This window comes from Vipera berus, assembly GCF_964194415.1.
Source record: "Vipera berus genome assembly, chromosome: 6".
NCBI classification, from domain to species: Eukaryota; Metazoa; Chordata; class Lepidosauria; order Squamata; family Viperidae; genus Vipera; species Vipera berus.
Window position 1 is genome coordinate 5,119,316 of NC_138208.1, and position 21,735 is coordinate 5,141,050.

Here is a 21,735-nt window from a genome sequence, read left to right on the forward strand (position 1 = left end):
ACGTGATCCTGGGGACACCTAGGTTCGCCTTCCTTGGTGACAAATCGTAACGGTTAGAGACGTTGCCTGAATTTAGAGCAGTAGTTTCTCAAACTCGGCCATTTTAAAATCGCGTGGACTTCAACTCCCAGAATTCCCCCCCCCCAAGACATTATGGGAGAACTAAGTCTTCTTAAAGTTGCTGAGGTTGGAGAAATCCTGGTTTACAAGGGCTGATTTTGGGAGAAGCAACCGCATGTACTTATGTTGAGTTGTGTCTGATGGCCAGTTCAAATCCCTGGTTTAGATGGTTTAAATTTGCCTCTCCTTTTGCGGATTCCTCAGCTTCTCCAGAAGTAACTCCGGAGTAGCTCTAGAACGGATAAGGAACTAGAAAGGAAAGTTGAGGGAGAAATCTCCCAATGTATTACAACTTGGCTTGCGTAATAATGATGATTTTCCACACTGTGGTTGAAATAAGTAGATTGCTTGGGTTTTGCTGCAAATATGCCCAGGTTTTAGCAGATAGCAAGTCCTTGACTTACAACAATTCAGCTAGTGACGATCTGAAGTTACAAGGGCACTGAAAAAAGTGGCTTATGATCATTTTTTCACCCTTTTCATGACCGCTGCAGCCTCCCCATGGTCATGTGATCAAAATTCTGAGGCTTGGCAACTGACTCGTATTTATGACGGTTGCAGTGTCCCATGGTCCTGTGATCCTTTTTTGTGACCGTCTGACAAGCAAAACCAATGGGGAAGCCAGATTCACTTAAAACAACTGTGGCAAGGAAGGTCACAAAATGGAGCAAAAACTCACTTAACAACTGTCTCGCTTAACAACAGAAACGTAGTCATACGTCAAGGATTGCCTGTATTAATTCCTTTCACTGTCTATTCCACATAAATATCCAATCTGTAGGATTGCTGAGCATTCTCCAAATCGTGTTTTATTCCAGGGTTGGGAAAATCATGTTTGAAACCAGGGCTCTTCAAACTTGGCCACTTTAAAGCCTTGTGGGCTGCAACTCCCAGTATTCACGCTGGCTGAGGAATTCTGGGAGTTGAAGTCCCTAAGTCTTAAAATGGCCAGGTCTGGAGATCCCTGTTCTCAACCAGTGACGCCGGCTTACCCAATGCGGTTTCGTGCAACAGGGCTGAGATGCTAAAAATTATATTCCTGCAAATATCAGTCATGGGGGTTTTGACAACGCTCCTGCTGTTCTCCAGGCAACGGTATCTTTGAAAGGTTTCCCAGGCACTGTTGGTTGTCACATCATCACCTCTGCCTCCAACCGTGAAGAGGTCCAGGGACTTGCAATATGGCATGAGGACAAGCTGCAAAATGAGATTAACCAAGCCTTACTGGTGTATTTTTAAGACGGACCACCCAAACGTTGTATCGTCCAAAGATAACAGTCCCAAGGAGTCACGAGAAACGCTCCCTCCATGGTTGGGCTTTGTCCATTTCTTCAATCTCATCTCGCGTGGCAGAAACCAATTCCCAAGTCACACACACACACACACACCCCGACATGGGCAACTTTCTGAGAATTTCAGCAAGAATCCCAGAAAACAAATTTAAAAATTTAAAATTTAAAAACTCACGTTCCATGCACAGCTTAGTTAAAATGTAAGACAGCTTATTCTGTGGGGTCCTGGGTGCTCTCTTGAGCCGAGTGGTTTTCTTGCAGACATTTTATGACCCAACTAGGTAACATCATCAGTGCTGGAAGGGTGTGGAGTTTGCTCTCATTTGAGAACCCCACTCCCTTGTAACACTGATGATGTTACCTAGTTGGGTCATGAAACGTCTGCAAGAAAATCACCCAGCTCAGAGAGCGCCAAGGACCTCCACAGTCCTCCTCCTCCCTCCCCCATCTCCTCCCCCTCCCTTCCTCCTCCTCTTCCTCCCCTTCTCCTCCTCCTCCACTCTGCAAAAGCCCCTCCCTTGTAGCACTTCAGTTGCCTCCTGGAAAATCACTTTTGGGACAACCATGACCTGGATTGACTGAGAATCTCCATAGACATTTGTGCTAAAATCGAGGCTCGGAGGAATTCTTTCAGCAGCGCATTCCTCGGTGGCCACGTTACAACTAAAGGGCTGATACTAGCATCCACTTACTGAATCGATGAGCGTGTAGGGATTTTCCACCTCAGAGTTTAAGGAGTACTGCGGTAGCTCCAACCGAACCGTGTAATTCAGACCTTTTTCAAAGCATACAGGGCGTGGAAGGACTGCATACCTGTGTTAGCAATAGGATACCCGTGAAGGGGAAATAATGTGGCATATCCCAAGTCATACATTAAAAAGAACTAGATTTTCTTTGAGACTGTTGGTTAAATCAGGGGTCCCCAACCCCAGGTCCGTGGATCGGTACCGGGCCACGGTATGCCAGCAACCGGTCCACACAAACAAAGAAAGCCTCATCCGCGGGATGCAGGCAGCACACAAAACCACGCACCCTCCAGTCCACGGAAAAACCTCTCTCCGTGGAACTGGTCCCCGGTGCCCAAATGTTTGGGGACCTGTGGATTAGATGACGCTGAGTTTTTTCTCTTTACTGCTCCTTTGTTTTATACCTCGATTTACAATCCTTTGTTTACTGGCTGTTCCAAGTTCAGGAGCCGTGGTGGCGCAGCGGTGAGAATGCAGTATTGCAAGCTAACTCTGCCCACTGCCAGCAGTTCGATCCTGACTGCTCAAGGTTGAGTCAGCCTTCCGTCCTTCCGAGGTCGCTAAAATGAGGACCCAGATGGTTGGGGGCGATAGGCTGATTCTGTAAACCACTGGGAGAGGGCTGTACAGCACTGTGAAGCGGTACATATAAGTGCTATTGCTAAGTTACAATGGCACTAAAAAAAGGGACTTACAACTGGTCCTCACAAAACCAACGTAACATCTCCATGATCACATGGATCAGAATTTGGGCATTTGGCACCAGCATGTACTTATAAAAGTTGCCAAATCCTGGGGTCACATGGTCACCCAGCAAAATCAAGGGGGAGAAGAGGATTTGCTGAACAACTGCTTGATTCATTTAACAACTGCTGTTAATTCGCTTAACCTGGCCAAAAAAAGATTATAAAATGGGCAGCGATATCCTTAGCAACCGCCTTGCTGAACAACAGAAATTCTCATCTCAGTTGCGTTTGTCAATTGAGGACTTCTCTGTACTTCTCGTTTGAGACTCACCTGGAACCGGGAGATAAGGATACCTCTTGATTGTCATCTTCAGGAACAGTACTGCCACATCTACTACTAGGAGGAATTTGGCCCGGGCGATACACGCTGATGGTAGCTTTCTCCCACTGATCCGGCAGCTAGGAAAAAAATGATCCCTGTTAATTTCAAAACTCAAAATACACCGCGTGGATATCCATCAGTGTTGTCTAAGGCAGGAATTAGGACTAAGTGAACAATGCAGAATTTCTATGCAATGTTGCTTTGGAGCAAGAGGCATCGAAGGCAGACACACATCATCAAATTGCCATTCCTACAGAAGCCACATGTAGAGTGGTGAAGTGGTCTAGTGGTGAAGGCACAAGAAAGCAGGAGACTGTGAGTTCAAGTCCTGCCTTAGCCAGAAAAAGCCAGCTGGGTGACCTTGAGCCAATCACCAGGAGACTGTGAGTACTAGTCCTGCCTTAGCCATGAAAGCCAGCTGGGTGACCTTGAGCCAATCACTAGGAGACTGTGAATTCTAGTCCCGCCTTAGCCATGAAAGCCAGCTGGGTGACCTTGGGCCAATCACCAGGAGACTCTGAGTTCTAGTCCTGCCTTAAATACAAAAGCTTGGGCAAGTTCCTCTTTCTCAGCAGGGTTGTTACTGTGGGGAAAAATAGGAGGAGGAAAATGTGTTGGATATGTTCGCCACCTTGAGTTATTCATAAAAATAACAAAGGTGGGCTAATAATTTAATCAATTAATTAATAATTAAACAGAGAAGTAAATAGAAAATAAACACAGACCACCAAGTGCACAGATGTTTTAACTCAGCAGGTTTTAAATGTCTTCCAAAACATCGCTGTTCCTCATTCAGAGGCCGCGCGATTCCCTTAGCAGCCATTTACCTGAGGCTCATATCGAATCAGAACATCGTATTCCATAGAAAATGGAATATTGTCAATGTAGAATTCCAAATATGCTCCTTCGGGCACCCTCACAAACCCTATTCCAGTCCAGGAAGGTACCCGATCTTGAGAATAGAGACGCTCAACCAAACTCACGCCCTACAAAAAGAGAAGCAAATTATTAGCAGCCAGACTTGTGTACGTCCAGAGGAGGAAGGACTGACAAATTGCTTCAGTGGACGATCGGGTGGTGAAGGGAATGGAATTGGCTGAGAGGGTGAAGCTGACTTCTCTGATTAAAAAGGAGAGATTTTTTTTTGGTCTAACTTTCTTTCTACTTTATTTGTTGGGTGTCGGGCTAGAAACGGAAGGGAATGAACATTTAATTTGGGGACTTGACAGTTCGAACTGTTGTGGTTGTGGAAAATGGGGGAATAAAATAAAACAAAAGAAAATATAAAAGAAAATAAAAAAGAAAATAAAAAATAAAGAAAAAAGAAAAAAGAAAAGAAAAGAAAAGAAAGAAAAAGTGAAATAAAACAATAAAACAAAAGAAAATAAAGAAAAAATAAAATAAAAAATAATAAAAACAAAAAACAAAATAAAAAATAAAAAATAAAATAAAATAAAAAAGGGGGGGGAGACAAACTGTTCCTGATCAGATTTGAAATGAAACAATATTGTACCCATAACTTTACTGTAAAGTGGATCAAAATACCAAAAGTGCTACCAAATCACCCTTCTGATCATAAATAAAGAATAAAAGAAACCAAATATTCCCTGACGGATGAAAGGCACACATCCATGTACATATAAGTGTGTGTGTGTGTGTGTGTGTGTGTGTGTGTGTACACATACGTACATTTTGAGGAGCAGGCTAAAAGGACTCATAGAAGTTATTCTGATGTATTTTGGATTGCTTAGCTATAGTGGATATACTCACAGGGCCAAAGCTGGCGTCCTCCGCTTCGTAGACATAATGATCTAAAGATATGAAAAAATATCCAGGTTCCACTTCCTGGCACTGGCGGCCAATCAGATGCGGCCTGCACTGACATTGGCCAGTTTCACTTGAGCAGCTGAAAAACAAAACGGGTTTCTATTGGACGTCTTCAGGACGTTTCATTATGTCTCTTTCCTCCGCATACTAATAGATAGATAGATAGATAGATAGATAGATAGATAGATAGATAGATAGATAGATAGATAGATAGATAGATAGATAGAATAAATTCAAGATATCTAAGAGCAGAGACAGCCACACATGTCTATAACCCAATCATAGATATTTCTGCGTGATTAAAGAAAAATTTGCAACAAGTTTCACTCCTTTATCGATCAACCAAAATGAGTTTCTATCGGACATCTTCAGGACGTTTCATATGCCTCTTTCCTCTGCATACCAATAAATAAATAAATAAATAAATAAATAAATAAATAAATAAATAAATAAATAAATAAATAAATACATACATACATACATACATACATACATACATACATACATACAAGTTATCTAAGAGCAGAGAGAGCCACAGGTGTCTATAACCCAATCATAGATATTTCTGCGTAATTGAAGAAAAATGTGCAACAAGTTTCACTCCTCTATCGATCAACCAAAATGAGTTTCTATCGGACATCTTCAGGATGTTTCATATGCCTCTTTCCATTGTACACACACGCACACCCACACATACACACAACAGAATTTCAAGACATCCTAAGACTGACAAGCACAAGAGTCTATGACTCAAGCACACAGATATTTCTGCATAATTAATGAAAAATTCGGAACACGTTTCACTTGTCTGTCAATCCACACAGCCACGCAACCTTCATGAATCGTGCATTTACTTTAGCTATTGCTACATAGGCAGATACCCCAATGCAGATGCTTAGGTTCTGATCGGATAAGTGACTTGCAAACCATCCGATTCAAAACTCAGGAATAATAATAATAATTATGAAATATCCATGGAAGCAGGGAGAAACATTCTCCTTTCTTATAGCATTATTACAATCCCAGACAGATTTCGTCAAACGTCAGATGTTTCCTTCACTTGGCACCCTAATTCCACCCTTCGTTATGGTTCCCGGATTGTTTTCCTTCCTTCAAAACCACAACTTAGATTTTTTTTGTGCAGCTGTGTGATCAGACGCTGTGCGGTGGCCCTACAGTTTATATAAGGGGAAGGAATTTTTGTTAAGAACATTCATCTCTTCAGACAATGGTGGCCTAACCAGAAACTAAGGCTGTAAAAACAGGGATCTGGACTGCAAATCTGAAACGTCCGGAGGAGTGAGATCATTTTCTTGGGAGAGGAAACGGGAACTCTTGTTAGGTCAAGTTCTTTTAGCGAATGACACCCATTTACAGATGGTTTTGCAATCAAGACATCAGGATGTCCAAAGATTAGGCAGCTTCGTGGTCCCACTGCGCCATTTTAACAGGACTGTTGAGACTAGCTACCGCCTGCGTGAGAACCAACTTCTGAAAAAAAGATCAGAATAAAAATAAGAGCTGGGTCAAGCTTCATTTCCTCCGAGAGCTGAGACAGTAAGTCTGAAATGCAGCAAAGAGTTTTGCTGAAGTAATCGGATTATGGAAAACAGCCATAACAATTGCCCGGAGTTGCGAGGAATTGGGCGGCGTATAAATGTCATAAACTATCATTGTTACGGCGCGTCGCACAGTCAGCCAGATGTTCAGACTGGATCGGGCATTTTTATCCACCCTATAGAGTCTTTCACAAAAACCTGGGACGGGCAGATGTTGTTTGATGGTGTGCGTGAACTGTTCTGAGTAAAGCTGCCTTTTGCAATTGACTGATGATGAAGTTTTCAATGCCGATGGTTAGAACGGCACTGAAAAAAGTGACTTATGACCGTTTTCCACACTTACAACAGTTGCAGCATCCCCACGATCACGCGATCAAAATTTTGGATGCCGGGCAACTGACATATTTATGACGATTGCAATGTCCCGGGGTCATGTGATTTCCCCCCCCCCCCCTTTTGCATCCTTCTGACAAGCAAAGAGGAAATCAGAATCATGGAACAACCATGTTACTAATTTAATGACTGACGTGATTCACTTAACAACTGTGCCCAAAATGTGTCATAAAAGGGGCAAAATTTACTTAACAAGTGTCTCGCTTAGCCATGGAAATGTTTGGCTCAATTGTGGCTGTAAGTCAAGGACTACCTGTACTTTATTAAGTACAAACAAGTAGCTGGGCCTATTAGGAGAAGAATTTGAACAGGGTATACCTAAAATACTACAAGGAAAGACTGCTACTGCTTTCTGGTTTTCCCCCAGTTGGCAATTTGTTGAAGCAAAATCCAGCGAGATAATTTTTTTTGTCTACTCGAGCAAAAAGCTAACAGCCGTGCTGGCAAAGGAGACGGAAATTCAAATTCAAATGTATTTCGGAAGGAAGAGTGACTGGATGAAGAGGAAAAGTCAGAAAAGTCAAGGTTGGATGGAACTGAGCTTCCAAAAAAAAAAGAGGTGAAAAGTTTAAATAATAAAAGGCAAGGAATGAATTGACGTATGGACATAACAGAGCAGAGATAATTAACAAGGTCTGGAGAAGTACAGAGCATGTGTTGATATCCACTAGATTTCCTTAAGAATTTTTGTGTGTGTGTGTCTTTAATTTAGAGGTTTTTTATCAACCCAGGAATAGAGTATTCTAGAGCAGGGGTCACCAACTTGTGGTCCGTGGCCTACTAAAAGGCCGTGGACTGTTGGCTACTGGGCCACGTGAGTGGCTGCCCCCCCACACACACTTGTGCTAGCACCGCATGAGTGCTAGCAATGTTGTGAGCGTCCGGCGGGCGCTAGCATTGCCATGGGCTTACCCCCCCCACTTGAGCTAGTGTTGTGGCGTCGTGCAAGTGTCGTGTGGGCGCTAGCGTTACGGCACAATGCCGGCACTACCGTCGCTGCAAGTGCAACATCCCCCCTTGTTAGCATTGCGGCACTGCGCAGGCACTACTGTCACCTGACCATCACACGGGTCCTCGTGGTCCTGTTTGCGCCGTGTGTGCAATCAAGGCCCTGTTCATGCACGTGTGGCCCATTCACTCGTGTGTCCCTCCACCACCACCCGCCCCGGGCCGCCAAGCCAGAAAGGTTGGGGACCCTTGCTCTAGAAGGTGGTTCTCTCCTGTACCATACCCACTTAGGAAGGTGCATTTAGAAAGTTTATAGGTATGACAGTAGGAATTTAACTTACTTATTGTTGAGTGAGCCACCTTGGTCACAATCACAGGGGCGACACCCATCCATATCATTGCTCAGCCCCCAGTTTTCAGGCTGCAAGGGAAGATTTGGGACATTACAGATACAACAACATGCACAGAGTCACAACCAGGGATCACAGGCAGGAGAAAGGACAAATTTGGCCAGGACGAATCTGGACTACAGGTAGTACTTGACTTACAACAGCTTGTTTAGTGACCACTTAAAGTTACACTGGCACTGAAAAAAGTGACTTATAGGCATTTTTCACACTTATGACCACTGTAGCATCCCCACTGTCAGTCATGCGATTTAAAAATAAATGCTTGACAACTGACTCACATTTATGACAATTGCAGTGTCCCGGAGTTATGTCATTCCCTCTTTGTGACTTTCCGACAGGAAGTCAATAGGATAAGCCAGATTCATTTAACGATCCACGTTACTAATTTAACCACTACAGTGATTCGTAAAGTTGGAAAATGGGGCAAAACTCACTTAACACATTTCTCACTTAACAATGTAAATTATGGTCTCAATTGCGGTCGTTGAGGATCACCAGTAGCAAGATTGCTGTTCTGATTCTCGTGACAATCCATCATTTTCTTCCACAACTGCTGTCCTTCCATGGTTTGATCCGTACACGTAGTCCTCGCTCGACGACAATCGTTGGGAACGGAATTTGCATCGCTAGGCGACAGGGTTGTAAAGCACAAGGTCATGTGACACAACTGCTTAGCAACAGCAGTTCCAGCACTTCCGGTTGCTGTCATTAAGCGAACTGTGTGGTCGCCATTTGCAATTTCCTGCTGCGGAGGAATCTGGATTTGCTCAGTGACCGCGTGATGCACCTCAGAACTGCAGTGATTGGCTTAACAACTGTGGCAATAAAAGATTGTAACATTGGGCGCCCCTCAGAACAACTGCCTTGGTTAGCAACGGATGGTCTCAGTAAGATGAGGACCACCTATCTACGTTAACCTCTGTGTCACGCCATTGAGGCTAATTACAGGCAGTCCTCGACTTACGGCCACAGTTCAGCCCAAAATTCCTGTTGCTAAGCAGTTGTTCAAGTGAGCTTTGCCCCGTTTTACTATTTTTCTTGCCACGGTTGTTATGTGAATCCCTGCAGTTGTTAAATTGGTAACACGGTTGTTAAGCGAATCTGGCTTCCCCCCTTGACTTTGCTTGTCGGAAGGTCGCAAAAGTGGATGAGGTGACCCCGGGGACGCTGCGACCGTCGTGTGAACCAGTTAGCAAGCATCCGAATTTTGATCGTGTGACCACGGGGATGCCGCGAAAGTCATGTGAAAAAGAGTCGTATGTCACTTTTCTCAGTACCGCTGTAACTTGGAACGGTCACTAAATGAGTCGAGGATTACTTGTCCTCGGATCATTGAAATACAATTTACTCTGAAAGATTTCCGTCTTTTCCTTCTTTCAGTCTATATATTATTTTATAAGCTGGAGAACGTACCAGACACCGATCGCATTGCCTTCCAGTAACCAGACGTTTACAGTAACAGTTTCCTGTCTCGGAGTCACAAGGATTCCCTCCAGGATGTGTGCCCAACGGATTGCAAGCACAAGCTATATTAGGAAGAACAAGTAAATAAATCAGGAATTAGTGTGTTTGGATTAACGTCGGCTGTGCAAGACTTGCAACAAATATTTATCTCAACACCGTCACTCATTTTTCTCCAGAGGCTTAATGACAAATTGCTTTCCTCTCTTTCCCTTTGCGCTTCCGGTTTTCTGAATTGGGTGTTTTGTTGCTTACGTGTATTTAACTGTAGGCCGAGATAATGAACAATAGGACCCAAATTACAATCAGTAGTAATTTTGCCGTCAATGCAATCTAGACAAGCTGAAATAGAACAATGAACCAGCGGAACAACCTGCCTCCAGAAGCGGTGAATGCTCCAACACTGGAAGTTTTTAAAGAAGAGACTGGAGAGCCATTTGTCTGAAATGGTATAGGGTTTCCTGCCTTAGCAGGGGGTTGGACTAGATGACCTCCAAGGTCCCTTCCATCATCATCATCATCATTATTTAAAAGCATCAAATACAGAAGGTATATCCAAAGTTCGCGCAAACTGTTATTTAGTCTGATACTTTGAAATATACAACTCAATCATACACTGGAAAGCTGATCACGGCTAAATCGTCAGGAAGGGCATCCAGTTAGTAAATTCTCAGCTCCATCTAGTCGCTGGAACTCTACCCCAAATTAAGAGATTAGAGGGTCATAAAAAGGGAGTCGCACAGGAATATTTTCATAGTATTTCCACAAGGAGTAGAATCAGAGATAACTACTGCTTCAGAAAGATTGAACAATTCCACTCTAAAATGTTGTGTACACAAGGGTGTCCCGTAGGTGCGATGGGCGAAATTTGATAAACGAATAAAACAGGCACAACTGTAACTTCAGGGGGGGGGGGAAACAACAACAACAACCCATCCTATCTTAACCATCTCTCAAGCGACACCATCCATTTGGAGTCTGGATCTTTATATCCGCAAAATGAAATGACATCATGGCAGAGATTCCAGGCTTTTTTTTTAAAAAAAAGAAAGGATTTTAGCAAATGCGTTTTTTTCAAAAGTTTACTGAACGTCAAACACAGCAAGGTTAGACTTACACTGGCAGCCGAGAGGGTCGTCTATGCTTAATCCATAAAATCCTTCTTTGCAGGTGTCACAACGTTCCCCTTCCACAAAGAATTTGCAGCGACACTGTCCCGCAATGAGGCCAACCGAGTAGTCGGTGTAACGATCACAAATTCCACCATTTTGAGAGCCGACGGGGTCGCAGTTACAAGCTAAACGAAGAGACACATTTTTCTAAACCATCAACACCGCTGTACGAAGACCTACGGGCAGTCCTCAACTTACGACCACAATGGAGTCCAAAATTAAGGCATGGATGTTAGCCCAGGGAAAGGGGGTGTGAGTATTAAAATCACCTTTTCTAACTTACGTTTTCTCCCTTTCTTTTAATTTATACCTCTCATTACCTCAGAGTGACAATAGGATGTCCTTATTTTATTCGCTACAAATAGTTCTCCACTTACGACCACAATCGTGCCCCAAATTTCCATTGTGTAGCAAGGCAGCCGTTAAGTGAGTTTTGCCCCATTTTATGACTTTTCTCGCCATCGCTGTTAAGCGCATCACCGCAGTCGTTAAGTGAGTCATGCAGCCGTTAAGTAAATCTGGCACCCTCTATTGACTTTGCTTGTGGGAATCCGGCTGGGAAGGTCGCCAAAGGAGATCACATGACCCTGGGACAATGCAACGGTCATAAATACGGGTCAGTTGCCAGGCAGCCAAATTTTGATCACATGACCACGGGGAGGCTGCAACGGTCGTAAGCGCGAGAACCGCTCCTAAGACACCTTTTTTCAGTGCCGCTGTAACTTTGAATGGTCACTAAACGAACTGTTGTAAGTCAAGGACTAGTTGCACAATCGAACAAAGCATCGTGTGCATTACTCAGCGATTGTGAACCTCCGAGAGAATTTTGGGGGAACGGCGCGTATGGAGAATAAACATACTCCATTTCTAAATGATGGAATAATTCTATAAGATATTCCATTTGGAGATTTCAACTAACCTGGTGCGTACATAGATTTGGTAGGAGGAGGTGGCCTGGCCAGAGATAGACTGTTAACTAGTTGTGGACTGAGTTAGCAAACTACAAGTAATCTTAGAGTTATAACCACAACTGCCCCCCAAATTTCTGTTGCTAAGCGTGACAGCGGTTAAGTGAGTTTTGTCCCATTTTACGACCTTTCTTGCCACAGTTGTTAAATGAATCACTGCAACTGTTCAGTTATTAACGCGGTCATTAAGTGACTTGACCTGACAGAAGGTCGCAAAAAGGGACACTGCCCTAAAATAAATGCCAGCTGTCAAACGTCTGAATTTGGATCACGTGACCACAGGGGATGCCGCAACAATTGTTAGCGAGAAAAACGGTCCTAAGTCTTTTTTTTTTTTTTTAGTGCCGTTGTAACTTTCAACGGTCACCAAATCAGTGGCTGCAAGTCCAGGACTGCACGCGTTTCCTGAAAAAAAAGACGATGGGCTTACGTTCACAAATGTGCGGATCGCGGATATCCCTCTCCGGATGTTGGAAGTAGAAGGGCTTGCACTGCTCACAATTGTGTCCCACCGTGTTATGTTGACAGTCGTCACACACCCCGCCACTGGTGTTTCCAGTCGCTACGTAAACAGCCATATCAAAATGGCACTGCACGGAATGCTCGTTGCAATTGCACTCTAAGGGAACAAGGAGGGGAAAATTACACGCCGTTCACTTGAACCGGGAGACGGGCGGAAAATAGGTTTGGTAAATTAAATAAATAAGTAAAGGGCAATAGCCATGACAAAGGACAGTCCTTAATCTCTTTCAACAGGGCTCTCCAACCCCTGGGCTGTGGCCCGATATTGGAACCGGGCCACAAAAGTGGCAGGCACGCACACGTGCTTGTGTGCACAGCTCCACTGGCACAAGCAGCGGACACTCGTCCGCGTGCGTGAAGCTCCATTTGTGCGAGCGGCACCCTAACCCTAACCCCACCGCTTGCACAAATGCAGCTTTGTGCATGTGTGAGTGCCCGCCGCTCACACAAATAGAACAAACCTCTCTTAGAAAAAGCAAGCAACACCAGTCCAAGGGGAAAGATAAGGTCCTATTCTCAAATACTAGCACACCATCCAGCCCTCCTGTAATGTTGATTTCTACTCTTTCTAGTCTTTGATTTCCCCAAATTTACCAATTCTGCTTTCTATGTTCTGCTCTGCAAAAACAGAATGCTCGTGGTAGAACATTTCTAGCCGAATTAATTTGCATCCCTTGGACCAGTGGTGGGATTCAAATACCTGAACAACCGGTTCTCTTATTTGATGCAGGCCTGGGCCTCTGAGGCCTAGAATGGACTTCCGGAAATGGCATCCATGCACTTCCAGTGGGCTGTTGTAGGCTGGGAAGACCTCCTCCAGGCCTAAAATGGATTTCCAGAAGTGGCATCCACACACTTCCAGTGGGCCGTTCTAGGCTGGAGAGGCCTTCTCTAGGCCTCCAAGGCCTAGAACGAACTTCCAGAAGTGGCATCCACGCACCTCCGGTGGGCCGTTCTAGGCTGGGAGGCCTTCTCCAGGCCTCTGAGGCCTAGAATGGACTTCTGGAAGCAGTGTGCATTCAGCTGGTTCTCCGAAGTCAGCAAAATTAATCAGCTGAATCTCACCACTGCCTTGGATTATTCATAAAGGGACAGATACGCGTAGCTGAGATCAAGCTTCAATGGCGTAGACCAGTGTTTCGCAATCTTGGCAACTTTAAGACATGTGAACTTCGATTCCCAGAATTCCCCCAGCCTACTGGGTAGGCTGGGAAATTCTGAGGATTGAAGTCCATACCTCAGAGATCTCTGAAGTCCACTAAGCGGTGATTAACATAGTTAGGCTTACTTTTGCAGGAGTTGCTGTTACGGCCTTCGGCGGGACGCCATGGCAAATCATGGTAAAAATCCAAGCACTGCTCACAGTTTAAGCCTTTGGTGTTGTGCCGACACATGCAATGGCCGTGGACCTTTCACAAAATGAGACAGCAAGGTACCGGTTCAGAGTAAATAACATATTTTAAAAGATAAGCCATTCCCTCCCCTTTGCAAACAAGGAACACAAGCAAAGCATTCCCATGTAGGTTTTCTCAACCTCAGCAACTTTAAGATGTGTGCACTTCATCTCCCAGAAGCCCCCTGGGCTGGAGAATTCTGGGAGTTGAAGTCCACTATGGAATAGGGAATGTGATTCTCTGTCTTGGAATGGAATGGTGATGACAGTTTGTTGATCAATGAGAGCAACTAAGCCATCATGAAACACACAGAATAACAGAGTTGGAAGGGACCCTGGAGGTCTTCTAGTCCAACCCCCTGCTTAGAAAAGAATGGTATATAGCCAAGAAGAACAGAACAAAACTGACATATAGTTGGCTGTCTGAATCCAGAATCTGCCCCAATTATATTTAATAAGCAGTGATGGTTTTGTGTTCTCCAGGTTTTTCAATGAAAGGGGAAGCTATGTTGTACTAAGCCTTTAAAATAAAGAGACACAGTCTATTATACTGTACTTGATGAGATTTTAAACAGATAAATAGCTTCTACCTTAAGTTGTGGGTGCTCCATCACTGGAAGTTTTTAAAAGGAGTGTAATGTATTGGGCCTTTTACTTGAACTGTTTTCACCTGTCTTTGAATGCTCCTTGAGATTGCTTAATTAGGGTGTCTGTGTAACGGCCGCTGGCTGCCCAGACATGCAGTCTCCAGGACGATCATTGGTTGGCTCTGAGGCGGGAATAGGTTCCTTTAAACCTATTGGCTGCCACCTAGTGGCCAACTGTATAAGTAGCTGCGTAGAAGCCTCAGTTCTCAGTTCTGTTCCTGTGACTTCAATAAAGCAATGTTCTTGTTTGAACCCTCTCGTCTTGCCTCCTGCTTCCAAAAAACCCACTACACAACAAGGAGATTGGGCAACCATTTGTCTGGAATAGTATAGGGTTCCTGCTTGAGCAGAGGGTTGGACTAGATGACCTCCAAGGTCACTTCCAACTCTATTATTCTGTTATTCGAATACATGCACATGTACATATATATCCACCTCTATGGCAGTAGAAAGGAGAGGTCACCTTGCCCAATGGAGGATACAGAATCTATTGGCCATATCTTATTTTTTACATTTATACATTTACAAAGTCTGGGGAATAAACTAAAGAACTCCCCTGCTGCTTAGTAGCTTCAGTAAATCAGATTAAGAGAAATTTTTCTTCTATTAACTATCTCGTCTTCAAAAAAACACTAGGATGTGTAGGGAAGGAGTGGCAGAACCTAAGGGTGGAGTCAAAAGAGAAATCAGCCTAGAATCCCTACGTAGTCACAAACAGGCAAAGTTCAACCTCCCTTGAATTCTGTGAAGACTCATCTAACTCCAAGCAGGGCTAACAGTGAGTTGAGAAGATTCCTGTACATAGGCTTCTAGCAATAAATCAGTTTAACTGAACCTTCGTGTGTGGACCTGCACATGCCTGACAGGAAGGCAGATATACTTTTTCAATAGCAACTGCTGTTCGGGGGCTAAAAGTCATACAGGTAATGCATGCATGTATGCATTTAGACTACACCAAGGGTTAAGATTCATTAATGTTTGCCTGGGCATTTTATTGCTCTGCGTAACATATCCTGACAGCTGGTCTTCAACTTGTTTTTTTAATAAATTGCAATGTGCAGATTTCACTAGCACTGTTGATATTAGTTAGTTTGGGTAATGAAATGTCTGCAAGAAAACAACTAAGCTCAGAGAGCACCAAGGACCCCATAGTCATCGTCGTCGTCGTCGTCGTCCTCCTCCTCCTCGTCCTCCTCCCTACAAACCCTTCTCCCTTTTAGCACTGATGATGTGACCTAGTTGGATAATGAAATGTCTGCAAGAAAACAACTAAGCTCAGAGAGCACCAAGGACCCCATAGTCGTCGTCGTCCTCCTCCTCCTCCTCCTCCTCCTCCTCTCCACAAGCCCTTCTTTCTTCTAGCACTGATGATGTGACCTAGTTGGGTAATGAAATGTCTGCAAGAAAACAACTAAGCTCAGAGAGCACCAAGGACCCCATAGTCGTCATCGTCTTCTTCCTCCTCCTCGTCGTCGTCCTCCTCCTCCCCCTCCCCAAAAACCCTTCTCCCTTTTAGCACTGATGATGTGACCTAGTTGGATAATGAAATGTCTGCAAGAAAACAACTAAGCTCAGAGAGCACCAAGGACCCCATAGTCCTCCTTCTCCTCCTCCTCCTCCTCCTCCTCCTCCTCCTATTCCTCCTCCTCCTCCTCTCCACAAGCCCTTCTCTCTTCTAGCACTGATGATGTGACCTAGTTGGGTAATGAAACATCTGCAAGAAAACACTCAGAGAGCACCAAGGACCCCTTAGCCCTCCTCCTCCTCCTCCTCCTCCTCTTCCTCCTCACAAGCCCTTCTCCCTTCTAGCACTGATGATGTTCCTTAGTTGGGTCATGAAACGTCTGTAAGAGAACAACCAAGCTCAGAGAGCACCAAGGACCCCACAGTCCTCCTCTTCCTCCTCTCCACAAACCCTACTCCCTTCTAGCACTGATGATGCTACCTAAGTTGGGTAATGAAATGTCTGCAAGAAAACAACCACGTTCAGAGAGCATCAAGGACCCCCCTCAGATTTCATTTTAGATGAAAGTTGTTTTTTGTTGTCAATCAAGGGCGATGCTTTTCAACGTCAGTGTCAGAATTACAATGAAATGGCAACAGGAAAGCAAGGTAGACGTTTACCATTCCTTCCACCTCTTCTTCATAGCCATGCACCGGTGCGCATTCACTGGCATGTCCATAACAGAAGCAGTTCCCGCGGACCACCATATCATAAACAGCATAATAATACTTTTCTCTGATCTCCATCCTTGAATCCAGAAGGTTGTCTCCCAGGGTGTGCAGTTTGGCAAATTGGATTCTTAAATTTGTAATCTTTAACATATCTAAAAAAAGAAAAGCAAACAAGAAAACTTGTGTGCATGAAGTCTTTCTAAGAACATTACATCCTTCCGAGGTAGGTAAAATGAGGACCCAGATTGTTGGGGGCAATAAGCTGACTTTGTAATAATGCCGCTTGGGGGGGGACGCGAAAGCCCTAATAAGCAGGCATATACATAGAATGAAGGCTATTGCTAAGCACATTGATTTGTGCTTTAAATTGTAAGCCGCCCTGAGTCTTCGGAGAAGGGCGGGATATAAATGGGATTAAAATTAAAAAAAAATAAACATTACAACCGACAGACATGACTACAGCAATAACTGACTGTCCCAAATTGGAAGTCGGGATCCTGCCCCTATTTCACATGTTAATAGATATTACAGATTAATTCAAGATAGCCAGTTCGGTTTTAGAATAATGGGAGGCATTTCTATTTTGCTGCCTTAAGAGCCCCAAAATGGTACAGTTATCCTCAATTTACAACAGTTCCCTTCGAAGTTACAAAGGCAATAAAAAAGGGACTTATAATCATTTTGTCACACTTACGACTGTTTACGGCAGGGATAGGCAACCTTGGCTCTTTTATGACTCGTGGACTTCAACTCCCAGAATTCCTGAGCCAGCATGGTTCAGCTTGGAAACCTCTCCCTTTCCCCTCAGCGTGCCTGGCTCAGGAATTCTGGGAGTTGAAGTCCACGAGTCATAAAAGAGCCATAGTTCCCCATGCTGGCTCAGGAATTCTGGGAGTTGAAGTTCACAAGTCATTAAGGAGCCAAGGTTTACTGGTTTATTTATCCCTCTGGTCAAAATTTGGGCCCTTGGCAACAGGTTCATATTTATGAAGGTTGCCGTGTCCCGGGGGTGGGGTGTCACGTGATCCCTTTTGTGACCTTCTGACAAGCAAAGTCAAGGGGGAAGCCAGATTCACTTAACAACCAGGTTACTAACTCAACAACTGCAGAAATTCATTTAACAGCTCTGGCAAAAAGGTTGTAAAATGGGGCAAAACACACATAACAATTGTCTCGCTTAGCAACGGAATGTTTTTTTTGGGGGGTCGTAGAGGTTGAGGACTGCCCGTAATTAAAATTCTACCATTTGTCTGAAATGGTATAGGGTTTCCTGCCTGCGCAGGGGGTTGAACTAGATGACCTCCAAGGTCCCTTCCAACATTATTGTTGTTGTTGTTGTTATTATTATTAAAATTATTCTGGGGTTTTAACAACAGAAATTTTGGGCTCCGTTGTAGTTGTGAGTCAGGAACCCCTGGTAGGAAAAAATGACCCTAAACTGTGAATAGTAAAATGAGGAGCAAATACTTTATATTTAAGATAGGAGGGACTGTGACTTCAGAAATCAACTATAAAGGCTCGCATAATTTTCCTTGCAGACTCTGGCAGTCAGAATTTAGGATGCCTACAGTATTTTGGAGCTACTTCTTAGAAAAGACTCAGCGACTGTGAGTTCAAACTATACGCGCTGCGTGGTCAGATAAACAATGCCACTGCCTTGTCCCAAACTTGCTTGTGCACGAGGCAACTGGAGTTTCTGATTTTTCTTTGAAGACCTTTCGCTTCTCATCCGAGAAGCCTCTTCAATTCTGACTTGGATGGTGGGGAAATGGAAGGATTTATACTCCTCGCAGAGAGCTGGTCATTTGCCTTCTTTTAGAGAGTCGTTGAGGCCGCCTGGAGGTTTGTTTGTGTCGTCAGAGTCACCCGAGTGGTGCAAATGGGTGTGGAGCCTTGTTGGAACTGCCAAAAGGACTTCTGTTGTAGACTGGAGATAGATGATGTCGTGTCCCACCCCTCTCTGTTGAGAGGGGGGCTGTTCAATCTCTTTGACTCCTCTTTCAAAATGGCAGTCCTCTCTGTCCAAAACGTGGACTTTGCTGCCTTTGAAAGAGCGGCCTTTGTCTTTTAGATGGACCGCTGACTCTTGTCCCAATGGTTTTGTTCTCCTATGTTGTGCTACGCGTTTGTGAAGCAGTTGTTTTGTTTTCCCAGAGTACAGATCTGCACGTAGCTCACAGCATTGTGTTGCATATACCACATTGCTCAGTTTGTCTCTGGGTGTTTTATCCTTGGGGTGGACAAGCTGCTGCCTTAGTGTATTCTTGGGTTTGAAGTGTGCACGTATGTTGTGTGTTGGCTGAAGATCCTCCTAAGCTTTTCCCGATATTCCTGCAACGTATGGAATGGCTATCTTGCTTTGTTTATTGTTTTCTTCTTCAAGAAAACATGGAGGACGCAGGACTGCCTGTGTATCATTGGCAAAGAATTCTAATTTGACTCAAAGGGCACCAGTTACTCCAATCTACGAGACAACGGAGAACAAGTACAAAGCCACTTCAAAATACAAGAGGGATCTATTCTTGGCTTTAGTATGTTCTCTGAAGCCCTTAACTACCCGGTTACAGAGTGAATTCCTTTGCCAAAAGGTTGCCAATCCCTTTCTGATGTTGCATTAGCTCGGGACATTTTTGTGGATGGAGAATTATGAAAACTGTCCTCTCTTCCTTTTTAAAGTAATCCTACTTTTCAAATCACGGCAAGGAGATCAAATCGGTCGATCCTACAGAAAGTCAACCTTGACCGCCCTTGGGAAGGACAGATCCCGCAGCTGAAGCTCAAAGACTTTGGCCACCAAATGAGAAAAGAGGACTCCTTAGAGAAAAGGCAGATGTCGGGAAAGGTGGAAGGCAAAAAGGAGAAGGGAACGGCAGAGGAGCAGATGGTTAGAGAACGTGAATTTGGACAACCCATTGGAGGACGAGGGGGTTTGGCCTGGTCCCTGGGATCGCAAAGAGTTAGACACGGCTTAGTGACTAAACAACAACAATTCGAATCAGATTTTATCTAATGATTTCCAGCCAAGCTAAGCTTTCAGATTATATCATGCATCAGAGGCCACTTTGATTCCCTTATTGAGCTAAAAAAGAGCCGCGTGGTAGCCTAGCGGTGAAGACGTTCGCCTGCCACTCGGAAGGTTGAGAGTTCAATCCTAGGTAGCGGCAGATCTTTCTGTCATAAGGCACAGAGAAAAAAATATATGCTGTGAACTCCACATAGGCATCAGGAAGGGCATCCGGCCGGTAAACTCTCAGCTCCCTCCAGGCGCCCCAACTCTACCCCCCAATTAAGGGATTGCAGGGTCGTAAATAGGGAGTAGGGACATGGTGGCTCAGTGGGTTAGGACGCTGAGCTTGTCGATCAAAAGGTTGGCAGTTTGGCGGGTCGAATCCCGAGTGCCGCGTAGCAGAGTGAGCGCCTGTTACTCGTCCCAGCTTCTGCCAACCTAGCAGTTCGAAAGCACGTAAAAATGCAAGTAGAAAAATAGGGACCACTACGGTGGGAAGGTAACAGCGTTCCGTACGCCTTTGGCGTCCAGTCATGCCGGCCACATGACCACGGAGACGTCCTTGGACAAGCGCTGGCTCTTCGGCTTTGAAATGGAGATGAGCACCGGCCCCTAGAGTTGGAAACGACTAGCACGCATGTGCGGGGGAACGTTTACCTTTTTTTTAAAATAGGGAGTATATAAAAAAGTTTTCATATATTGAAAATAATACCTGCTATCGGTTAATTTTTTTTAAAATCAGATAAGCCTGCTCTTGCATCAGGAGTGCATACACATGCAACTTCTTCTGTTGTTTTTGAAAGTCAGCAAAATACTAATCCAAGCATACAATCAGACAGCTTATCACTAAGTACCAGGATCATGCTTGTAATTGTTTTACTACCTTCAGTGCTTTTATTATATTTACAATTAGTTTTTCTTTCATCCTAAAACTTCAAACAGACGTAAACACGTGTCTCATCCAGACACCCCTCCAATCATTTGACCCTTCTGAAACTTGGCTTAGCTTCATCAAAGTTTCTCCATAATACACCTGGGAGGGTACTAGGGGCTTCTGTCATTTCACTAATCCTAGGGATTAGGAAGAAAATAATCCAAAATATTTACACGAACAAATAAGGTGAAAGAATCAAGATAATTTGCCCTAAGTGCTTTTAAACATAACTAATAGTCCCTATTATTAAAAGCTGCAATGAAACAGGTCTGTTTTTTTTTAAGGGTTGACGTTACCAAGACTTTGAAAACTTAATTATGCTGCCATTAATCTTTCTGGATGATGGGTATCCCAAAAAGATTTTAGCGCTCTTTCATGAAGTCCTAAGGACCCTTGTTTATCAGCTTCTTTGATCTCTGCGGGAATGCAGGCTGGTGTTAATGAAAATTCTTTGGCAACAAGATACCACTGTAGGGTTGACATGAAGTTCAACTGAGGCCTACTGAGTTTTGGCCACCATCGATGAAGAGAATGTATTGTTCACCAGATGGGTGTCTTGAGATGGTTTTTTTTTTAATTACAGCCATATGCTCTTCTCGTTAGAAAGCAAATTGTGCAATTCTCAGAGCATCCAACTGGAGAGACTCATGCTAGTTGTCTCTAAAAAGTATTGAGTAATTTTGACCTACCAGGCTAAGCTAGCATGCATTTGACGTGCAACATAAAAGAGGATACGGTGAACGTACTTTGAATCCGTGGGCTGTAGGGATCTTCTATTCGAAAAGCAGGATCCAGAGCTCGGTAAATGACCTGAAAGCGACACGGGAACACGTCAATATGAGAGAGAGAGATCTCTCTTGCAAATACAGGCAGTCCTCGACTTACAACAGTTCATTGAGTGAGCGTTCAAACGGCATTGAAAAATATGACAGTTTTTCAGTTTATGACCTTTGCAGCGTCCATCAAAATGCAGATGCTTGGCAAATGATTCGTATTTACGACGGTTGCAGGGTCCCGGGATCACATGATCTCCTTTTGTGACCTTCTGATAAGCAAAGTCAATGGGGAAGCCGGATTCACTTAACAACCGTTT

The 21,735-nt window shown here is 44.1% G+C and overlaps 1 protein-coding gene across 1 annotated transcript in view; it reads right to left on the reverse strand.

Moving 5' to 3' along the window:
* The window catches only part of LAMB1 (laminin subunit beta 1), a 70,919-nt gene that overhangs the window by 33,041 nt on the left and 16,143 nt on the right, over window positions 1–21,735 (reverse strand). Inside the window, exons 6-17 of the mRNA XM_081330714.1 lie at window positions 21,389–21,452; window positions 16,651–16,853; window positions 13,775–13,895; window positions 12,395–12,583; window positions 10,942–11,121; window positions 9,777–9,889; window positions 8,295–8,374; window positions 4,997–5,132; window positions 4,054–4,212; window positions 3,176–3,303; window positions 2,105–2,225; window positions 1,113–1,317 (exon numbers count right to left, since the gene is read on the reverse strand). Coding sequence (XP_081186840.1) covers window positions 1,113–1,317; window positions 2,105–2,225; window positions 3,176–3,303; window positions 4,054–4,212; window positions 4,997–5,132; window positions 8,295–8,374; window positions 9,777–9,889; window positions 10,942–11,121; window positions 12,395–12,583; window positions 13,775–13,895; window positions 16,651–16,853; window positions 21,389–21,452 — 1,699 coding nt within the window. The remainder of the gene's footprint in view (window positions 1–1,112; window positions 1,318–2,104; window positions 2,226–3,175; window positions 3,304–4,053; window positions 4,213–4,996; window positions 5,133–8,294; window positions 8,375–9,776; window positions 9,890–10,941; window positions 11,122–12,394; window positions 12,584–13,774; window positions 13,896–16,650; window positions 16,854–21,388; window positions 21,453–21,735) is intronic.